The sequence below is a fragment of the Crotalus tigris genome, unplaced genomic scaffold, assembly GCF_016545835.1.
Source record: "Crotalus tigris isolate CLP2741 ecotype Arizona unplaced genomic scaffold, ASM1654583v1 scf7180000017937.1871474, whole genome shotgun sequence".
NCBI lineage: Eukaryota > Metazoa > Chordata > Lepidosauria > Squamata > Viperidae > Crotalus > Crotalus tigris.
The window spans coordinates 202585-222918 of record NW_024096729.1 but is presented as its reverse complement, the minus strand read 5'-3'; the positions used below and the strand labels follow the sequence as shown (position 1 = coordinate 222918).

The 20334-nt window shown below is 40.3% G+C and overlaps 1 protein-coding gene across 4 annotated transcripts in view; it reads right to left on the bottom strand.

The window, feature by feature from the left end:
* PPP1R1A (protein phosphatase 1 regulatory inhibitor subunit 1A) overlaps positions 1–20334 on the bottom strand; it is an 81146-nt gene that overhangs the window by 20737 nt on the left and 40075 nt on the right. For all 4 annotated transcript variants that reach the window (XM_039344731.1, XM_039344732.1, XM_039344729.1 and 1 more), the window contains one exon: positions 18185–18245. In XM_039344731.1, coding sequence (XP_039200665.1) covers positions 18185–18245 — 61 coding nt within the window. The remainder of the gene's footprint in view (positions 1–18184; positions 18246–20334) is intronic.

Below are 20334 nucleotides of genomic sequence, written 5' to 3'. Positions count from 1 at the left end.
GGCTCTCTCCCTTCTTGACTCTTCCAAAAACAGCCAGTAGTTCCTAGCTCCAAATGCCACTTTTAAGTAAACCAATCTGGTGGACAATATGCTAAATTAATAGAAAGGTTGGAACTTGGGGCAAAAAAGAATCACTGGGAAGACTAGCTTCAAATGGAATCTTTGGGAGTTGTGATCACCCATTTAACAATAAGCTGTACACATTTAACAACCCAGCCCTGATAAGATTTCAGAATCAGGTCAAAAGTCAGCAGCAACTTCAGTATATTGTGATATTGTGTTCCCTTGACCACGTTCTTCTGTGACCTTCAACCAAACATGGTAGAACATCAGTTTTGCCTGTTAGCAACTTACATGGATGCATCATCCATGGAGTGTTTTTGGAACAAGGTGGAAGTAATCTTCCATTTCTTTCTTCTAGGGGATTTGTTTTGACTTCCCAATCTAGTCTACTGCTTTGGAGTCTCCTGGTGTTCTCCTTAGATTTAAAAAAACCAAACAAACAGTCAAGGTTGACTAGGTACTGCCACCTGCTATGACCAAAACATCTTTAAAAAGTCTTCTAAAACATGCCAAGGGTAATAGAAGAAACACTTGAAGGGGCAGTGTGGGCCAAATTGAAAAAAGTCAAAGGGAAATGCAGTTCACACAACTGTCTTTAAAAAATGTCTGTGGAGATTCTCAGTCATCCAGGTTGTCTCAAAAGTGCTTTTTCAAAAGCTAACTGGACTTGGGTTTTTTTTCCCCCAAGGAAGAAGAAAATGACATTTGCTTCTCATCCAAGAAACTTCATCCATTCTGGCAAGATGGCTGGGGCGATAGAAGGATTAGTTCTGACAGGATGGGGGTGGAAGTTGGAAGGATCATATTTCTTTGCAGTCATCTGATCATTAGCCAGAACTGATGAAGCTTTTTGGATGAGAAGAGAAACATCTTCTTCTTCCTCAAGGGGGGGACGACAGTCCAGTTGCCTTTTGAAAAAGCACCTTCTTTTAAAAAGTAAAGAGCAGGCAAAGATCAGAGTGTACTAGTCTTTTCCCAAAGATTTATAGACAACTCTATCCAGAGGGAAGACTCTTCCTGTGTCCTGCCTGCTCATTTATAGATTTAGTATTAGAACAAGAAAGGGTGGTGGTGGGGAGTAATCTTTTAAGGACTGAGAGATTCCAACAGGTTTAATCCTGCCTCTTTGGACAATCCACATCTTTTCTCACTGCCTCTTCTTCTTTTGAACACCAGATCCTCAAATCGTCTTTAGTTGAACAGTAACAATAATGGCAAGTGTGTAAAAAGGTATATGTGCTTGGGTTGGGGATGGATGCTCCTATATCTTTTAATATTTCAACATTATAAAAAATCATTGTTGTTTTTAAGTTGTAAATCTGCTCTGAGAAGGACAAGGGGGAGAGAAGACATTTGCTGACATCACAAGAAGCAGTCATTTTAATTTTTTTTAACGTATTTTTATCCTGCCTTTACTAATAACTCAAGGTGACAAATATAACTATTACTCCTTCCTCCTCCTATTTTCCCCACAACAACAAGCCTATGAGGTGAGCTGGTCTGAGAGAGACGATTGGCTCAAAATCACCCAGCAAAATCACCTCAGGTAGGACTAGGATGAACTTTTGCAGATTTGTCGCCCCCTCCCTCTTTTTCTTTTAATACAACTACTCTGCCACTCCCTGGGCAAAGGAGGAGAAAATGATATGTATGTGTATGACTACACACATACATACACACACAGGCACATACGCATGACAATGACAATGGGAGCTCTCCAACAGTCTTGAAAATAGTTCCGCCTTGCCTTGACATTTATTTTTCCCAGTAATAATCAGGAATCTGACTTTGGCTTTAGGTTACTGCTTGCTGAAAAAGAGACCTTTTGCTCTTCCGCCTCCCCTGACTGAAATCCACCTTTACATCATGGCAATGTGATGGGGGCGAAGGCAGGAGGGGCTTGGAGCAATGGAAGAGAAGGTCTGGAATGGCTCTCACATAATCTCTGCTCCATTTAAAGATCAAACACAGGTGCCTGCTGGCAGAAGGAGGTGTGTGTGTGTGTGTGTGTGTATGTGTGTGTGTGTATGTGTGTGTGTGTGTGTGTGGCGGTAAGTTAAAAAAAGAAAAAGAGGGGAGAAAAAGCGCACTTGCTGAAACTGTAGTCGGAGTATGATATCGCTGCCTGCGTTGTTTCCAGGTGGGAGGCACAATATTGTTTTCTTCCCTCTGGCAGCCTGTGGTGTGCAGCATAAAGACTTTGGCTTCCGATGCTTTACAGATAAGATTGCCCAGCAGGTATAACCTAAATGGTAGTTGCGTTTTGGATATAGCCTCAGTCAACCCTCGGGATTTTGTTCTCAAAAGGGCAGTTCTTCCAGGATGAATATAAACATGAAAAATACTGTTTATAACAGTTTGTGAGGCAACCCTACATTTAAATCAGGGGTAGTCAACCTTAGCTGGCTCAGGAATTCTGGGAGTTGAAGTCCACGAGTCATAAAAGAGCCAAGGTTGACTGCCCCTGATTTAAATGATTAAAATAAGGACAATATAACTTTCAAAATGCGCATACAAGACTTTCTTGGCTCCCTTCAATGGTGTCGCCAATGCCATGCTCTGGAGATGAATGGCTCAGAATCAGCCCTTTGTATTTCCTCTTTTGAGTTTTGGGGTAGCTGGTTTTGGTAGTTGATGGGTCACAACCAGGAGGAATCAAAATAAAAGTTGTTCTGACCAGACCCATGGCCTCATGAAGCTTACAGGTGGTCCTCAACTTAACAACAGTTCGTTCAGCGATCGTTCGAAGTTACAACGGCACTGGAAAAAGTGACTTATGACCGTTTGTTCACCCTTATGACTGTTGCATGTCACCATGGTCACATGATCAAGATTGAGACACTTGGCAACTGACTCACTTTTATGACGGTTGCAGTGTCCCCGGGGATCATATGACTTTGTGACCTTCTGATAAGCAAAGTCAGTGGGGGAGGCCAGATTCACTTAACAACCGTGTTATTAACATATAACAACAACAACAACAACAACTGAAGTTGGAAGGAACATTGGAGGTCATCTAGTCCAACCCCCTGCTCAGGCAGGTAACCCTATACCATTTCAGACAAACGGCTGTCTAGTCTCTTCTTAAAAACTTCCAGTGTTGGAACATTCACCACTTCTGGAGGCAGGTTGTTCCACAGGTTAATTGTTCTAAGGGTCAGGAAATTTCTCCTTAGTTCTAGGTTGCTTCTCTCTTTTGTTAGTTTCCATCCGTTGCTTCTTGTCCTGCAGTGATTCACTTAACAACTGTGGCAAGAAGGGTCGTAAAATGGGGCAGAACTCATTTAACAAATGTTTCGTTTATCGACAGAGGTTTTGGGCTCAAAAAAAGGACAGCGACCAAAGAGTTTGAAAGTCTTGGAAGGATGCTCAAGCTCTAGAAGTTTATAGGGCAGTGGTGGCGAACCCACCAGAGGTGACACGCACAGCCCTCTCTGTGAGCACGTGCACCGTCGCCCCAGTCCTAGGCCTTCAGCTGGTTTTTATAAAACCGTTTTGCTTTAGGCCTCCGCCGCCGTGTGCAAAAAAAAAAAAAGTTCAATCAGTCAATTTCAACTTCTTGCAGGGAAAAAAAAATCTTGCAAAGTTGGAATTGATTGATTGAACTTTTTAGTCCCACCCAGTCTGTCGTTACCACCGCAGCCACAACCACCCAATCGGCCACACCCACCCGGCACCCGACGATGCATAAGTGGGTTTGGGGTTGCAGTTTGGGCACTTGGTTTCTAAAAGGTTCGCAATTACTGTTATATGGTGTTCTTGTCCAACCTTCCACTACCTAACAGATGTAGAGGACCAGAAAAGGATGTAGAATATCTCAGGTCAGTGCCTGGCTGAGTAGTACAGGTAGTCCTTGACTACAAGTTCATTTAGTGACTGTTCAAAGTTACAATGGCACTGAAAAAAGTGATTTCTGGTCACTTTTCACACTTATGACCTTTGTCGCAGACCCCACAATCATGTAATCAAAATTCAGATGCTTGACAACTGACCCACATTTAACATGATTGAAGTGTCCCGAGGTCATGGGATCACCTTTTCCAACTTTTTGATAAACAAAAATCAATGGGGAAGCCAGATTCACTTAACAATCATGTTACTAATTTAACAACTGCAGTGAGTCACTTAACAACTGTGGCAAGAAAGGTCATAAAAATGAGGCAAAACTCACTTAGCAAATGTCTCACTGAATGACAGAAATTTTGGGCTCAACTGTGGTCATAAGCTGAGGATTCTCTGTACCAGGGTGTTGATGAGAGGGAACTGGTTTCTAGGACCATGCCTGGACCTATCTAGATGATGGACTGCTGACATAAAATGAGGTTGTATGTCCAAGAACAGATAAAAACATGTTGGCAAAATTTTGGCAAGCTTAATTAGGAGGGCTCTAGTCTGAATCCTGGTAGGCCACTTGCGAATGAAAACTCTGAGCTAAGGACCTCAGATCAAGATTTGTGCCCTGTAAAAAGTGGGGCTGTTGCTGATATGGGACATCTTAAATCGCTGGATGAAAATCAGAAATGGCTCATGAGGTTCATGGCCTTGTTAATAATATTAAAATTATGGGAAATAAGTATGAGTTTCAGCCTTTTGTACAGGAAGACAAATATGATTCAATGGTTATAATAAGGACCTGGTGGGATGACTTCATATTCCCGTAACTGGAATATGATAATTAAAGATATGGTTTCTTCCAAAGGAGCAATGGCAATAGAAAATTAGAAGGATCATGTCTTACCACATGTTAAAGATATCTCTTCCTGCTCAGAAATTCAGATGAATGAAACTTGCAATGTTGTAAATAGTTTCTGTACTAGAATCATTGGAAAAGCAAACAAAAGCACTCCTGATACTAGAGTGAACTCTCACCCAGCCAGCCAAGAAAATGGAACTATGCCTTCCAAACACAAAATCCAGATCTTTCAAAGAGACATAAAGGTATAGTGGAGGAAAATTTCACCCCACCATTTTTGGAGAAACAGCCTCTACCAAGCATGATCCTTCCAGGGAAGTCATGATTTGCCTTGCTAACAACTTTCTCTAGTTGGATGGAGAAAGGCAGAAGGGAATCAGCTATTCTAGATTTGATACTAATCAAAAGGAAAGACTTGATTAAATTAGTAGATGTTAAGAACATGCTGGAGTTCTTCCTTTTAAGGAAAAGTAAAATTGAATGTAGTCAAATGCATATTTTCGATATCAAACAAGTAGATTTTAATCAACTCAGAGCAATAATCAGTAAGACCGCCACAGAAGGAGAAGCTGATGAGAAAAGGAACTTAATAGGGATGAAATCTCTTAAAGAAGGAAACAGAAAGCCAAAGAGAGGGAAAAAAGAGGCTAATAGAGGAAGCTAATATGTGAAGATCTGAACAGAAAAATAAATAAATAAAAGAAATGGAAAAATGCTCAGGTGACAGGATAACCATTGCTTAAAATTAGTAAACACCTCCACATCAGCAATCAATACCCAGATGAGCAGAGATTAACATCAAGATTAACACTGAGACCAGCAATCAAGAAGTAACCAATCAAGGAATTACCAACAACAGACAAACAAGCTAAAACATCAAGGAACTACCAAGACCACACCCACCAACACTGACAAGGCAAGCCTCTATCTAATATATAAAAATAAGAGCAAACCACTCTCTATTAGCACTGATGATGTTACCTAGTTTGGTAATAAAATGTCTGCAAGAAAACCACCAAGCTCAGAGAACACCAAGGACCCCACAGCTTAGAATTGGTCAATTTGCTTGGAGATTGACAGACACATGGTGAGGGAATAGCTCTTCAACTTGAATGAGTTTAAATTTTTAAGGCCAAATGAACTACATTTTAGCAGTCTAAAGGAATAGGCTGATCCTTTGGCTGAACTTGTATGTATTATTTTTGAGAAACTTTGGAAAACTGGCAAAATAGCACCTGACTCGGAAAGAGCACATATCATTCCTATTTTTAAAAAGGGGAAAGAGAGGATCCAGTAAGCTACAAGCCAAACAGACAATGATACCTGGGAAGGGTGTACACTAGGTCTCTTTAGAGAGCATCTTAAAATGATAAGTTAATAAACAGGAGACAGCAAGAAATGGTTAAGAATAAATTCTGCTGATTACCTTTATCTCATCATTTCATCAGCTAGCATCACTAATAGACATAATTCAAAAATCATGTTCAAATGATGTGCATTACAGATAATACTCAACTTATGACTGATCACGTAGCAACTGTTCAAAGTTACAATGGACCTTGAAAAAGGTGTGTATGACCCAGATTTAATGGCTGCCCCCCGAAGTCACATGACCTCATTTTGTGTGCTTGGCAACCAGCCAAATTTATGATCATTTGCAGCATCCCGTGATGATGTCACTATAATTTATGATGGTTTTGCCGGAAATTGGCATTTAGTTCCAATTTCTGGCAAAAAAAACTCACCCCGTAGTGAAAATTGGTTCATTTAACAACCACAAGGTTCATATAAAGACCATTACAAAAAAGGTCATAAAATCGGTCACAGTCATGTGATTACCAACACGACAACCTTCACAATTTACTATTGTAATTGTGAGTTCAATCACAACTGTAATTTAAGGACCGCCATTTTGTATATCAAGATATACTGTTGAGTGCTGACTCCTTTGCTTTTCAGTATGTTCCTTAATGATTTGGATGAAAAGGTAAAGGTGAATACTTACCAAGATATCAGGTGACATAACATTGGAAAGTATAAATTAATACCCTTGAAGAGTTCTAGACCCTTCACTTGAGCAAGGACTCACAGAAATTAGAACAGATTCAGAGAAAGGATGATCAGGGGATAGTAAATCCCATGAGGGTGGACAGAAAGAGCTGGATATAACAGAATAACACAGTTGGAAGGGACCTTGAAGGTCTTCTAGTTCAGCGCCCTGCTCAAGCAGGAAGCCATATACGTTTATCCTTGATTGAAGATGACCAAAAGCAATATGAAAGCACTCTCCAAAATATGTCTAAAAAAGTAAACTAAAACTTGTTCTCTCATATGGCAGGACACCAAATAACAGATTTAAAATCAGATAACTCCCCAATGGATACTTGGCTGTGACACTAAAAAATATTGCTGTTAAGACATGGGTGCATCTAATATGAATTGGAGATTGCTAACTCAGCAACCTTAATCACTATGCTGTATTTAGATCACCTTTAACCATTAAATTGAGTTTAGATGTACAAGATATACTGTAGCTCACAAGATGAGAAACTTAAGGTGACTTAGAAACAGATTTTTAGAAGTACCTTCTTGTCATCTGACAGGTTGACAGAAGTGTGACTTCAGGTATCTTAGCATACACACTCTGATGCTGAAGTTAGAACTTTCCTGGTCCCCAACAATTTCAGATTTCTTGGACATCATAGGTTCTTCAACCAAAAGCCATCCTCTTTCAGCCTTTTCAGTCACTATTCTTCTCAATGTGGGCTCCCATTCCCAGTGCTGGGAATGATGGTAATTATAAACCTACAGGTCTGGAAGGTGCTTGTTTGGGAAAGTATGATCTGTGGAAGCAACCAAGATTCCCTTTCCCCTGATAAACTCCAAAATTGTACTATCTAGTGTGACTGCTATCCTTAACCCATAGCTAGAGTAGGCCACAGATCTGTGGAGACCAGAACATTCAGAAATGATTAGAACCGCTAGAGCCAGGGGTAGGAAATCTCGGCTCTTTTATGACTCATGGACTTCAATTCCCAGAATTCCTGAGTCAGCTATGCTGACTCAGGAATTCTGGGAGTTGAAGTCCATGAGTCATGAAAGAGCCGAGGTTGCCTACCCCTGCGCTAGACTGCTATGTGCTCAGCTAGTTTTTCTAGGTAAGGAAATAACAAAGAGATCACTTCAGTGAAAAGACTAAATGCCAGACCTAAATGCAACCTAGAATCAAATCACTGGGGAAAAGGTAGGTGTGAGCAGGTGGTGGAAGAGTTATTCTGCAGTCTGAGCATCAATCAATTTACTTATTACGCTGGCACTGTTCCAAAAGCCAGAACTGTCTAAGGATAAAAATATATCTACAGTCAGGTTCCCTCTTAGGAGATTTTTTTTTAATCCATTAGTCTTATTTTTATTCCCATCCACTGATACAATCCAGAATTGCAGAAGTCTTCCTTTGACAAGGGATGTTACATTTTGTGGAATCACAGGCACAAATGGGCCATGAAGTAGAAGCTAATGGAGAGACTTATAATTGAGGGCTGGAGTAAAGTCTCCAACAGAATGCACATTCTCTTTTTGCCACCCCCAAACTTATTTCTACCTCAATTAGCTAAATTAAATTTAAAAAATGACACCGCCTGGCATCAAAAATCAGAAAAACTATGTTATCCACCAGTTCTCCCAACACACTTGTCACCCTTCTGATGAAAAAAACACAGACTTCGCCCATCAAAAAAAAAATAGTCCACTTATATTAGACTTACTTCAACCTTCCCTTCACAAGTACAGTGTGTCATACACACAAACTCTGTCCCTATTTTTTCTCACAACCACCACCACCTTGTAAGAAAGGTTGGACAAGATGCTTATCCAGGTCAGGTTAAAAAAAAAAACCCTACCAGCTGTATTCACAGAACTTGTTAAGTTTGGTTAATCTGAATTCTGGTTAAATGTTTTTATGCCTTACTGTGCTATGCAAACCCAGCCTGTTGATCAGTCTATGGTTCAATCAGTTGGGTTCATTATAATGGCTAGTTCAATAGTCAGGCAATTATGTATATACGACTGTGAAAACTTTCACACTTGAGGGTCTGGGCCCTAAACCGCCATGCCCAACTGGTTCTCAAACAGAAGACAGCAAAAACACCACACAGACTCTCCTCATTCTTGAAGGCAAGGTCATGAAAACTCATATTCAGGTATATTAGGATACAGGTAGTCCTTGACTTACAACAGTTCATTCAATGACCGTTCAAAATTACAACGGTACTGAAAAAAGTGACATGATTTTTTTCACACTTACGACCATAGCCACATCCCCATGATCACATGATCAAAATTCAGAGGCTTGGCAACTGGTTCATATTTATGATGGTTGCCATGTTTCAAGGTCATGTGATTACCTTTTGCGATCTTCTGAAAAGCAAAGTCAATGGAGAAGTCAGAGTCACTTAACAACTGTGTTATTAACCTAACAACTGCAGTGATTCATTTAACATCTGTGGCAAGTTAAGGTTGTAAAATGGTGCAAAATTCACTTTAACAACTGTCTCAGCGACAGAGATTTTTGGCTCAATTGTGGTTGTACGTTGAGGAGTATTACGATGTGCATTATAATGATTGGTTTTACTTCAGAGGAGGAGAGATCATTTAGCCCTGGCGACATAGTGGTTAGAATGCAGTATTGGAGGCTAATTCTGCCCACTGTCAGGAGTTCGATCCTGACTGGCTCAAGGTGGACTCAACCTTCCATCTTTCCAAGGTCAGTAAAATGAGGACCCAGATTGTTGGGGGACGATATGCTGACTCTGTAAACCGCTTAGAGAGGGCTGTAAAGAACTATGAAGTGGTATTTAAGTCTAAGTGCTACTGCTGTTGTTATTAAGCAGGGGTCTTCAAACCTGGCCCTTTTATGACTTGTGGATTGCAACTCCCAGAATTCCTCAGCCAGGCATGCTGGCTGAGGAATTCTAGGAGTTGAAGTCCACAAGTCATAAAAGGGCCAAGTTTGAAAACCCCTTTTATTAAGCAATGGTCCAAGCTGGGCAGGAAACCTATTCCAGCTTTTCTGAAGGATCAGCTTTAGGTGATATCCAGAATGCTGCAACCCCATAATGAAGGGGAGACAGAAAAGGCCAGGGAGGAGACTGTAGCCCCAACAATTCACCCTCTCTCCTTGTTACTTTTCATCTATCCAGGGAGGCTCTTCTCCTTTCTAATAAAGTAACGTCTGCAACTGTAAAGAGCTTTGAGAAAGGAAGGGAGGGAGAAAGATTAAAGATTCTTTTCTATTGTGTTTCTGGAAGGATATTAGGGTGACTAAAGAAAGGGAACAATTATTGTAAAATAAGCGGAACTCACCTGTCAGCTCTAGGGAATAAAGCTTAGCTATGGGATAAAAAAATGTTAATTTATGCAGCCAGAAGGATGATATTTTTTTAAAAAAAGCTGAATAACAATAGCTTCTGCTAAATGCAAACCCTTTGAGCCCATTTTTCCTTCTATATGGAAGGTAACTATGGACCCAGTTTAAGCTGGGCTGATGGTCCATCGGCAATTCAAACAAATTTTTCCATATTGACATTTCCATTTTCTCTTCTGGAGCTTCTTCTTCTTTTTTTTAAAGAAAGTTTTATTGATTTTCTAGTTTTACATTTAAATATTTGAAAAGCAACGTGGCGGCTGGGTTGGTCAATAATTCAATAACATACAAATATCTTTAATACAGATCTCAAACTGTTACATTCAATATTTCCTCTCTTTTCCCCTTGGTATTTACTGTCTCATATTTAAATTCATACAATTCTTACTATATCAATTAAATAAAAATAACTTTCTTACATTTATCAATAATTTTCATTTATACATATCCTAGTTGTTTTAACATTCAATCAATGTCCTGGTTAGCTTTTCCCAATTTTTAGTTTCCCATTAATATTTAGATTTAACGTTTAATATTTATAATTTCCAAGTTTTAAATAACCCCAGTTCCCTTTATCACAATTCATCACAAGATCTACTTCTCTTCTGGAGCTTCTGAAGGAATGGCTTCCCCTCTTTACTGTTCCCTCTTTCCAGCCAATACCAGCGACGTGCCTTTCCAGTTCAACTTTGCAGTCACAGTGCATTCCTCAGATACATCCCAAAACAGAATACAGAGAGTCCTCAACTTATGACCACAATTAAGCCCAAAATTTCTGTTGCTGAGACATTTGTTTTGCCCCCATTTTATGACTTCCATTGCCATGGTTGTTAAGTGAATCACTGCAGTTGTTAAGCTAGTAACACCTGAATCTGGCTTCCCCATTGACTTTGCTTATCAGAAGGTTGCAAAAAGTGATCTCATGATTCCACCCCCCTCCCCCGGACACTGCAACCGTCCTAACTATATGAGTCAGTTTACAAGTGTTGCAAAATTTGATCACGTGACCGTGGGGGTGCTGCAATGGTTGTAAGTGTGGAAAATGGTTATGTCACTTTTTTAGTGTGATTGTAACTTTGAATGGTTTCTAAATGAACTGTTGTAAGTCAAAGACTATTTGTAATTTTTACAAACCTAGAAGCTGTAAGGATCTCTCACAACCCTTGTGTCATTGTGCACCCAAGACAAGCTGTACATGATAACTTGACCCTTGAAAAGACCATAGGGGAAACCCTAAGTCATATCTGGAATGGAAGGATAAATGCTTCTTTTTTGGTGGGCCACTGATTAACTGAAGACACTCCAGATGACAACGTTCTGGGAATTGAAAAAGTAGGCTCACCTGATAGAGGAGTTTAAAAAAAGAACAAAGGAGGAAACTATATAAGATGCTGAATTTAGGTAGTTTTAATCAGATGGATTTTTTGTGATCATTAATGAGATCTAATGAGATTTATAAGCCTCTGTTATAAATCTTTTATCTTTTTAGAGACATTCCTTTGCTGTAATGTTTATCAGGTAAATGGTTCCCCCCCCAAGGACTTCAGAGTTTCAGGGATCTTTCTTCGCTTCTGCTGTTGACTCCAATCATGTTAGGAAAGGGTTAAGAGCCTTCATTTCTACAGCTGCAGCTTTGATTTACATGGCTATTATAACACAGGTAACAGTACAGATCTTTTTACTTAGATTATAGACATGAGCAAGGGGAAAAATGCTTTCTTCTTTCTATGATTCTTAAAAGAAAGAAGTTGGTTAGGGTTTTCTTTTTGTGCCTCAGTGGGATGACAAAAGCATATGTTAAGAGTTTTCTTTTTAGGACATTTTTTTTTAAAAGAAAGGTGCTGTTTTACACACATATACATATACATACACAGTCTGTCTGTTTGCCTGTATCATGTTGTAAGTCCTGACAGTCATAACATGACTGTCCCAATTTTATAATCTTGTTTACGGAGGTCATTAAGTGAATGCAGTGGTTGCAAAATGATGACTCACTCATTAAGTGTTACTTGTTCCTTAGGTTAAGCCTTATTAATTGTTCAGGATGAGAGGGTTTTGCTGAAAACCAGAAACATCATAAAATGAGGCCATCTGATCTTGAGATGCTATCATTGGCTGTAACTGCAGGCTGGTTGCCCACTGCCCCAAATGCAGTTATATTACTCAGGGTGGGGGTGGGGGGTGGATGGGCTGGCTATTGGAACTTCGTAACCAGGTCATAAGTATCCTAGAGAGGTCCAAGCATAAATCTGAACAGTTGCTAAGCAACTGTTCATTAATCAAGGATTACCTGTATATAACACTATACACATTTGTTTCTGGAGCCTCTGTGTATGAGCCTTTCGGCCAGTATTGATTCTTGGCAAATATATGTACAGTTTTCTTGGCAAGATTGCAGAAGCGGCTTGCTATTGCCTTTTCCCTAGGGCTGAAAGAGAGGGACTGGCCCAAAGTCATCCCACTTATTTCACGCCTATGCAAGTGCTAAGAATTCACGGTTTCTCAAATTCTAGTCTGCTAGTGGTTTCTTTAAGCACTACACGAAATTGGTTCTATTTTGGAGCATTTATATGTGCATTATTAAAACATATTTAAGAATTCCAAATTATATTGCCTTATTTCTCATTCAATTCTCATGAAGAGGCACTAGGTTAATAGATGGCTCTCCAATAGAGCTGCTTAGCTCATGGGGCTAACCTGATTCATATTACATAAGCAAACAGGTCACTCACTTTGCATCAACAACCACAAAAATATTGGATGGCCTTGAATTGCTTTGGTCCATACAGTGGAAGAAGACTCCTCTCAGATTTCTCCCCCAATACCAGTTAAATGTTCTCATGAAGGTTGGCCCACAGTCAAGAAGATCTTAGCGTATCTAAGGATCTCCATATTACCTAGTCTGAAAGCACTTTGGCCAAGGTTACAAGAAAGTTTCTCTCAGCTTTTTCCCACAGAGCTCCTTCAAAAAGATTTGGCCCTTCCTCCTTTTGTACCACAAGGTCCTCCTATGGGAGTAGACCAATGGCCTTATTCTACTATGCCCAAAAGAAGCTTTTCAAAAGGCAACTGGACTTTCTTGGTTTTTTTCCTTGAAAATGTTTCATGTCTCATCCAAGAAGCTTCTTCAGTTCTCTGAAGAACTGAAGAAGCTTCTTGAATGAGAAGCAAAATATTTTCAAGGGAAAAAAACCAAGACAGTCCAGTTGTCCTTTGAAAAGCACCTTTGGGACTACTATGATCTGAATCTCCATAGACATTCCTACTCCACTATTAACTCTACTCTAGAGTTGGTGAGCAGTTGGGGGAGCCCAGCAGCACAAAAATAGATTTTCTAGCCTGCTCCCCTCCCTAGTCCACTGGCAGCAACAGAAAGAATGCCTGCCACAGGGAAAGACTCTTCTTGCTTGTCACTGTCTCTCTCAGCCACTTGGCATCTGGGAAGCAATGCCAAAGAGCCTAGTGGTACAAAAGGAGCTTTTCTGGGCTGCTTGCTTTTCTAAAGTGGTGAGGCAATCCTAGAAGGATTTCCAAAAGCCCCAGGAGGCCCTTGTGGTTACACTAGGGGTTGCCTTTTCCTGTGCCCACTGTGAGATTTCCAGCAAGCCACACTGAAGCTGCCATCTGGGAGACAACTTGGCATCTGCTAAGGGCTCTGGCTAGCCGCCTCTGGTTTGGGTATTGGGATTCCCTACCACAATCGACACTGATGCTGCTCAGCCTAGCCTTCAAGGAGGTGCTTTGTTCCAGGCTGAACCTAACTGGTACTTCGATTAAATGTACGTTAGGTTTATGTGTTCCTGAAGGACTAATTCAATCTGAAACTCATTGAGTCAGAAAATAAAGAACCAAATTCAAGAGCATGGGGATTTTTTTCTTGCTTTTCTGTTTCTTTTCATGTGGCTACTCTCACATTTGGAAGAGCACTATCACAAAAGCAGCCCAGTAGTGGACATATCAAGGGACTAAAGATCATTCTATTGCAACCTTGTTCCATGAAGGATGTTCTTTACTCATCTGTTCCTCTCAAGCAAGTCTAATGAATATGTATCCAGTAAATAATTGCCTGATCCCAGATAATTAGGATAATTACTTGTTGCATTCAGCCGATAAGAATAGAAGAAGCTCTAGAGAACCAAGAAATTTGTAGGAGAATATCTTAAAGAGGGGTTCTTTGGAAGATTAGCCTTTTCATGATAGGAGCTGCTTGCCTACTAAACATAACAATTTCTGTCATGTTGAAACAAAAGCTTTTTTCTTTCCCCTTCACCCAAACCCCTTCAAGTTTTATCCTTGCCCTTTCTCAAATCTTTCCTCCCCATGCAACTATCCTTTCATTGCACTCCCTCTCTATTCAATGTCTCCTTCTGTTGTGCTGTTTCTATTAAAAAAGGGAGAAGAACGTGTGTGTGTGTGTATGTGTGTGTGTGTGTGTGTGTGTGTGTACACAAATCTGTTTCTGCATGTGAGAATGATTTGCCTAAGAGAAGATTGGTGACACATCCAGGTCACCATAAATTAATTTTATAAATGGGGTGAGTTATTGTTCAAATTGTTACTTTTAATTAATATTTTTAATTCATCTACCTACTTACCTACTTACCCTGTCTGTCCCTCCCTCCCTCTTACAGTATTATCTGGCCCTATTCTTTTTTTGAAGTGTGACATTGGACAGATACATAGAAATACAAATATATGTGTTACATGGAAACATAGTTTTTGGTGGAGGTAATCTTCGGAATCATTTTCAGCTAGGGTTGCCCATCCTAGGATGACAAAGTAGGGAAGCCAAACATTGAATAGGAACTGTGTGTGTCTTTTCTAATATTTTCCTATCTACTGATGCTGGAGGATAGTCTTATATTTAGAGTTATCTTTCTATAGATATAGTATTTTCCCAAAGAAGCCAACAGGATTTTATAATTCATTGAACAGAATTGCTAAATTTCCTACTCTGGTGCACCAAGCATTGGGGACATGTTTTGTCATAAGGATCAGTTCTCTGAATGATGGACGGAGACATGCCTACATTTTTGTATCAGAAAGTTTGTTGTGCTCAATATTGCTGTTACTTATGGTATTTGACAGTGTCCTGAACAGGGATAGTTTTGAATGATCAAAACAATGCCTGGAGATAAGTTGTATGTATTGGTTTTCAAATCTATCCATTAGATATCAATTCCAAGAATGTATCAGATTCTATATCAGATGCAAAACTGGATTTAAACCTTTAACACTTCCTTTCACAAGGACAAGAAATCTATTTTGAGTTTTTCCTTCACACAATCCAGAAGACTCCCTATTCAAGATGTAACTTTTCCATAGATCAGTTGTACACATATTACTCTGTAAATGACTGGGAGCAGTGGTGGGCAGAAGTGAGGGAAAGCAAGCTTGTAACACCCTGTTAGCGTTACTCTATTATCAGTGAAATCTAGTGGCACAGTTTTACTTGAACAAGTCTTATGTATGAATTGTTGGAAAATAATTATCACTTAGATGCTGAGTTCTTCTAGACTGAGGGATTAAACTGTAAATATCTCTTAGTTCTTAAATCTCAACATTGTCAAAGCATCTACATTTTACTTTTTGAGAGCAACATGCCCAGAATTCCTTAGGCATTAGGAATATAGTTTGCCAATCTGTCATCTGCTATGAAAAGTTCCTAAACATTCAGACAGATGGAGAGAGATGTACAGGTCATTACAGGGGCTGCATGACTTTCAAAGGGCAGATGCAGCTGTTGGAGATTGACCGGATAGGAAAATGAGCCAGAAGAGTGTCCAGATATGAAGGACATTTTCTTGCAATCATTTCCTTCACTGGGAGCAGAATGGGTATTCATGTCTGGCTGTATCATTAAGCAGGCATCAAGTGAAGGATTTTCATGCAACTCATTTTATACACCAAACCATGAGCAGAAACAGTAAGAAACTCTGAGGGCCTCTTTGCTGATACCACATACAGAAAAAAGAAAACATCATCAGCTGGAGAAGAGATGTTGCAAAAAATAAAAAATACAGCCAATGTTGCATCCTGCCCACAATTTGGACAGACGAGGATTAGAATGGCATGAGGGGCAAGGGTGATCCAAAGAGAAAGGAACCCAGCCCACACTGTCCTGATAAACTTTTTTCTGCAATTGATTTTCTAACTGAAACATTGGCAAATTGGGGAGGGCCCCCCGAAAAATGTATTCATGTGTATATCCACTTTTATTCCAACCTTAATAAATCGCTTAGGTTCCTTCCTTGCTATTTCTCTTTCCAACTCCCTCCCAATTTACATTAATGAAAGTAATGTAAAGCCAGTCAATTAAAAATCCAGATAGGCATGACACAAATTCCAATTGCTGCACTGACAATCTTAGTTTCGGAAAGATGGCCCTGGAGGGAAAGAAGGGAAGGGAATATAATATAGATAAGGGAATCCTCATCTCTGACCTATTTTTTCTCTAATCTATAAGCCTTAGGATGGTTCTTATCTTCTTTATAACTAGTGTTTTTTTAAAAAAATTAAACTTTTGTAACGTTTAACAAATCAAGACTTCAATAAAACTTACTTCCAGCTACTGACAGATTACCCAGTGCCTGCTCTACCAACATCCTGGCCCCAGTGCCTGGGGGGAAAGGTCAGTCTTTGCAGCTTTCCCTGAGGCCAATAGGGTTGGGGATCATCCATATCCCCAAGTGGGAGGGTGTTCTTTAAGGCACATTCCAAGACAGAAAAGGCACATTTCCAAGGCCCCATCAGGTGAGACTGCTTCATTGAAGAGACCTGAAACATCCCACTAGTTTGAGTAATATAGACACAGACCTTCAGAGATAGCCAACCTTACTAACAACCAGGGCCATGCCACATAGGGGCTAAAAGCTGTCAGCCAGCACCTACTCAGAAGCTTATTGTAAGCCAGTGAAGCTCATAAATCAGTGCTGTTACATGGATGCATTGAGGTGTGCCCACTTCTGCCCATACTGCTGCATTGTGGAACAGCTGCAACTTCTGAATGCTCTTCAAGAGTTGCCCCATGTAAAGCATATTGCGGCAGTTCACTTGGGAGGTGACTCTACATCTTTAGAGTTCCTTCACAGTGCATCGGTGGGGCGGGGGGGGGGCACTGTGGCTTCCTCACTCTCCAATTGCCTTGACAATGTATGAATCTTGTCAAGTGTTTTGAAAGTTGCATAGGGGTCAATTGCCTTGTCCAGGATAAGAGTTACGTTTTCTTACGCCCACACATGTTTTACTCATTAGTTAAATTCCTTTTTCTTCTCCCTCTTATCCAAACATAAATCCAATAATTTTAATTTTAATTTATTCACTGAAAACCAGGAGCAGTACAGAAAAGGAATGGGAGGCTGGCCAAAGCCCTCCCAGCTTCAATTGTGCAATCATGAATAAAGGCAGGACTCAACTGCCATTATTTAGCCTCAATCATACTCTGTAATCTATTTTGGACTGCAAAAAGCAATTGAAAAACCTGATTAATAGCAAAGGCTTTAGCAAAAAGTTATGTTTTGGGGTAGAGAGAGCTGACTGGCTCTTAGTCCTTAGCTATAGCTTGAGAGTTTCAGCAATATCAGAAATAGTCCCTTGTACCAATCAGAGTGAGGCCCCCATATATCCCCTTCCTCAGGGGTCAGAAAAGATGCCTCCATAATATAAATAATGAGCAATATTTTAGGACAGGCATGGGTGAGAGAGGTGACCATCTAGATGTTACTAGATGTTGGTCATGGCCATCTAGATATTACTAGTTCTAGATTTTTGAGATATTACTAGATCTAGATGTTGAGCAATATTGGCTTGCAGCTGCTGGGAGGATATTTCAGTCATGCTTGGATGACTACAGATCCCCTTCCCATCCCTGATTTAAAGTCTTTGTTGTCTCACATACTACTATTCAAATTCTCTCCAGGACTGACCTACTGAATAGCAGCAAACCATTCCTGGACGGGGAGGGGAGGGGAAATTTTCATTCAATCAAGTCATGCATCTGCTCTCACCAGGTGATGATTGGTCACTGCTCAAGACCAAGGTGGCAGGAGTTGGGCGACGCCTTCGGATCTGTAGAGGAAGAGAGATTAATTACAATAACTGCTGGTAAGGAACTTTTTTCTAAATATCCAAAAAAAAAAAAAAAACTGCAGACAGGAGAGATAGATAGTTATTTGTCAGCAACTCCCAAGATAGTTCTTTATTGTAGATGGTACACTGGAGACAGGCAACACTGCCAATGTTTTTATGCAGATGTTTTTAGATTGCAGTTCTCAAAAGACGCAGTCAGTGGCAAAGTACTGTGAGAACTGAGTTATTTCTAACTGGGTATCTAACGGACATGTTGAACTGCTATTTCATTAGTTCTGTCTATAAAGGCAATACTAATTGGAGATGATGGGAAGTAGGCATCAAAGACATTTGTGCACTTATATGCCCTACCATTGCCCTATGATTGAACAATCGATCGATCGATTGATTGATCAATCAATGCCCTACCCATTATGCTGGTAGTGTTCTTTTCCAATTATTTGACTGACAATGGAGTAAAAAAAAAAAAAAACCTTGATAGAGCCATCATCACCATGGAGGACTACAAACAGCACAGTTAGAATTAACAGAACCATTTTGAGCAAACAAGGTTGAACAAAACAATCCTTTCTCACAAAAGTGACATTTAATCCTTGAGAACATGATGTCAGCCTTTCGAGGTAGTCCAGACAGGAAACCAAACCATAAGTACTAATACTACCTTTACTGTAAAGTTACAGTAAAAGGAACCTGCAAGTCTGAAAGTGTTCCCTCCCCCCCCCAATGTTTTTACTTTCCAAAGATCTAGGGACAGTTGCTTTCTTCACCCTCATCCCTCCTTGGGATTCAGATTTCTCTTCCCTGTTGTCTAGGCTAGGGGTCTTCAAACTTGGCCCTTTTATGACTTGTGGACTTCAACTCCTAGAATTCCTCAGCCAGGGGTCTTCAAACCTGGCCCTTTTATGACTTGTGGACTTCAACTCCCAGAATTCCTCAGCCAGCGTGCCTGACTGAGGAATTCTGGGAATTGAAATCCACAAGTCACAAAAGGGCCAAGCTTGAAGACCCCTGGTCTAGGCTGTGGCTCTTCCTCACCTCTCCCAAGGTTATTCTCACATCACAATACAATTAATTTTCAGCACTTCTTTTTAGATTGCAGCTACCTCCCATCTTCAGACAGCCCAGTGATGCTGTCACCCTCATATTCCTTCAAGAAGACACCATGCTTAGAGTCCCTCTTCTTCTCACTCAGCTCAGCCACTTTGACTGGTGATGAACCAGGAGGCATATCAGTTGCTGGCCATTGAGATAATACCACTGACTGAGCTGGAGGAAAACGGTCTGAATAGAATAGCTAAGGACTCCATGGCTAAGCAAACTAAAGGATGTCATGCAGGGATGACCATAGCAAACCATGCTTTTGTCAAAAATAAAGAACATTACTTTTTCATATTTTTTGGGGGGGGGAATTGCTGGAAGAAAGGTGCTGCTAAGAATCCCTCTAACCAGTTTTTAACATATCCCAATTGTGTTAAAGTTTGTCTAGTCTGTGTGTGGCTAGGACCCTCTCCAATTCCTTCAAAGACCGGGAAAAACATCTCTTTTGATTCCAGCCTGAGGAATCAATAAGTGTGCTTTGCATTTCTTTCCAATTTAAGTTATTTTCAGCTCAATATTGTTAAATTTGTAACCGGTGTTTTTAGCTGTTGTTTTAGACTCTGGTTTCTAGCCCTTGTGTTGAGACTCTAGAAAAAGTACAGAGAAGAGCAACAAAGATGATTAGGGGACTGGAGGCTAAAGCATATAAGGAAAGGATGCTGGAATTGGGTATGCCTAGTTTAATAAAGAGAAGGACGAGGGGGGACATGATAGCAGTGTTCCAATATCTCAGGGGCTGCCACAAAGAAGAGGGAGTCAAGCTATTCTCCAAAGCGCCTGAGGGCAGGACAAGAAGCAATGGATAGAAACTAATCAAGGAGAGAAGCAACCTAGAACTAAGGAGAAACTTCCTGACAGTTAGAACAATTAACCAGTGGAACAACCTGCCTCCAGAAGCGGTGAATGCTCCAACACTGGAAGTTTTTAAGAAGAGACTGGACAGCTATTTGTCCGAAATGGTATAGGGTTT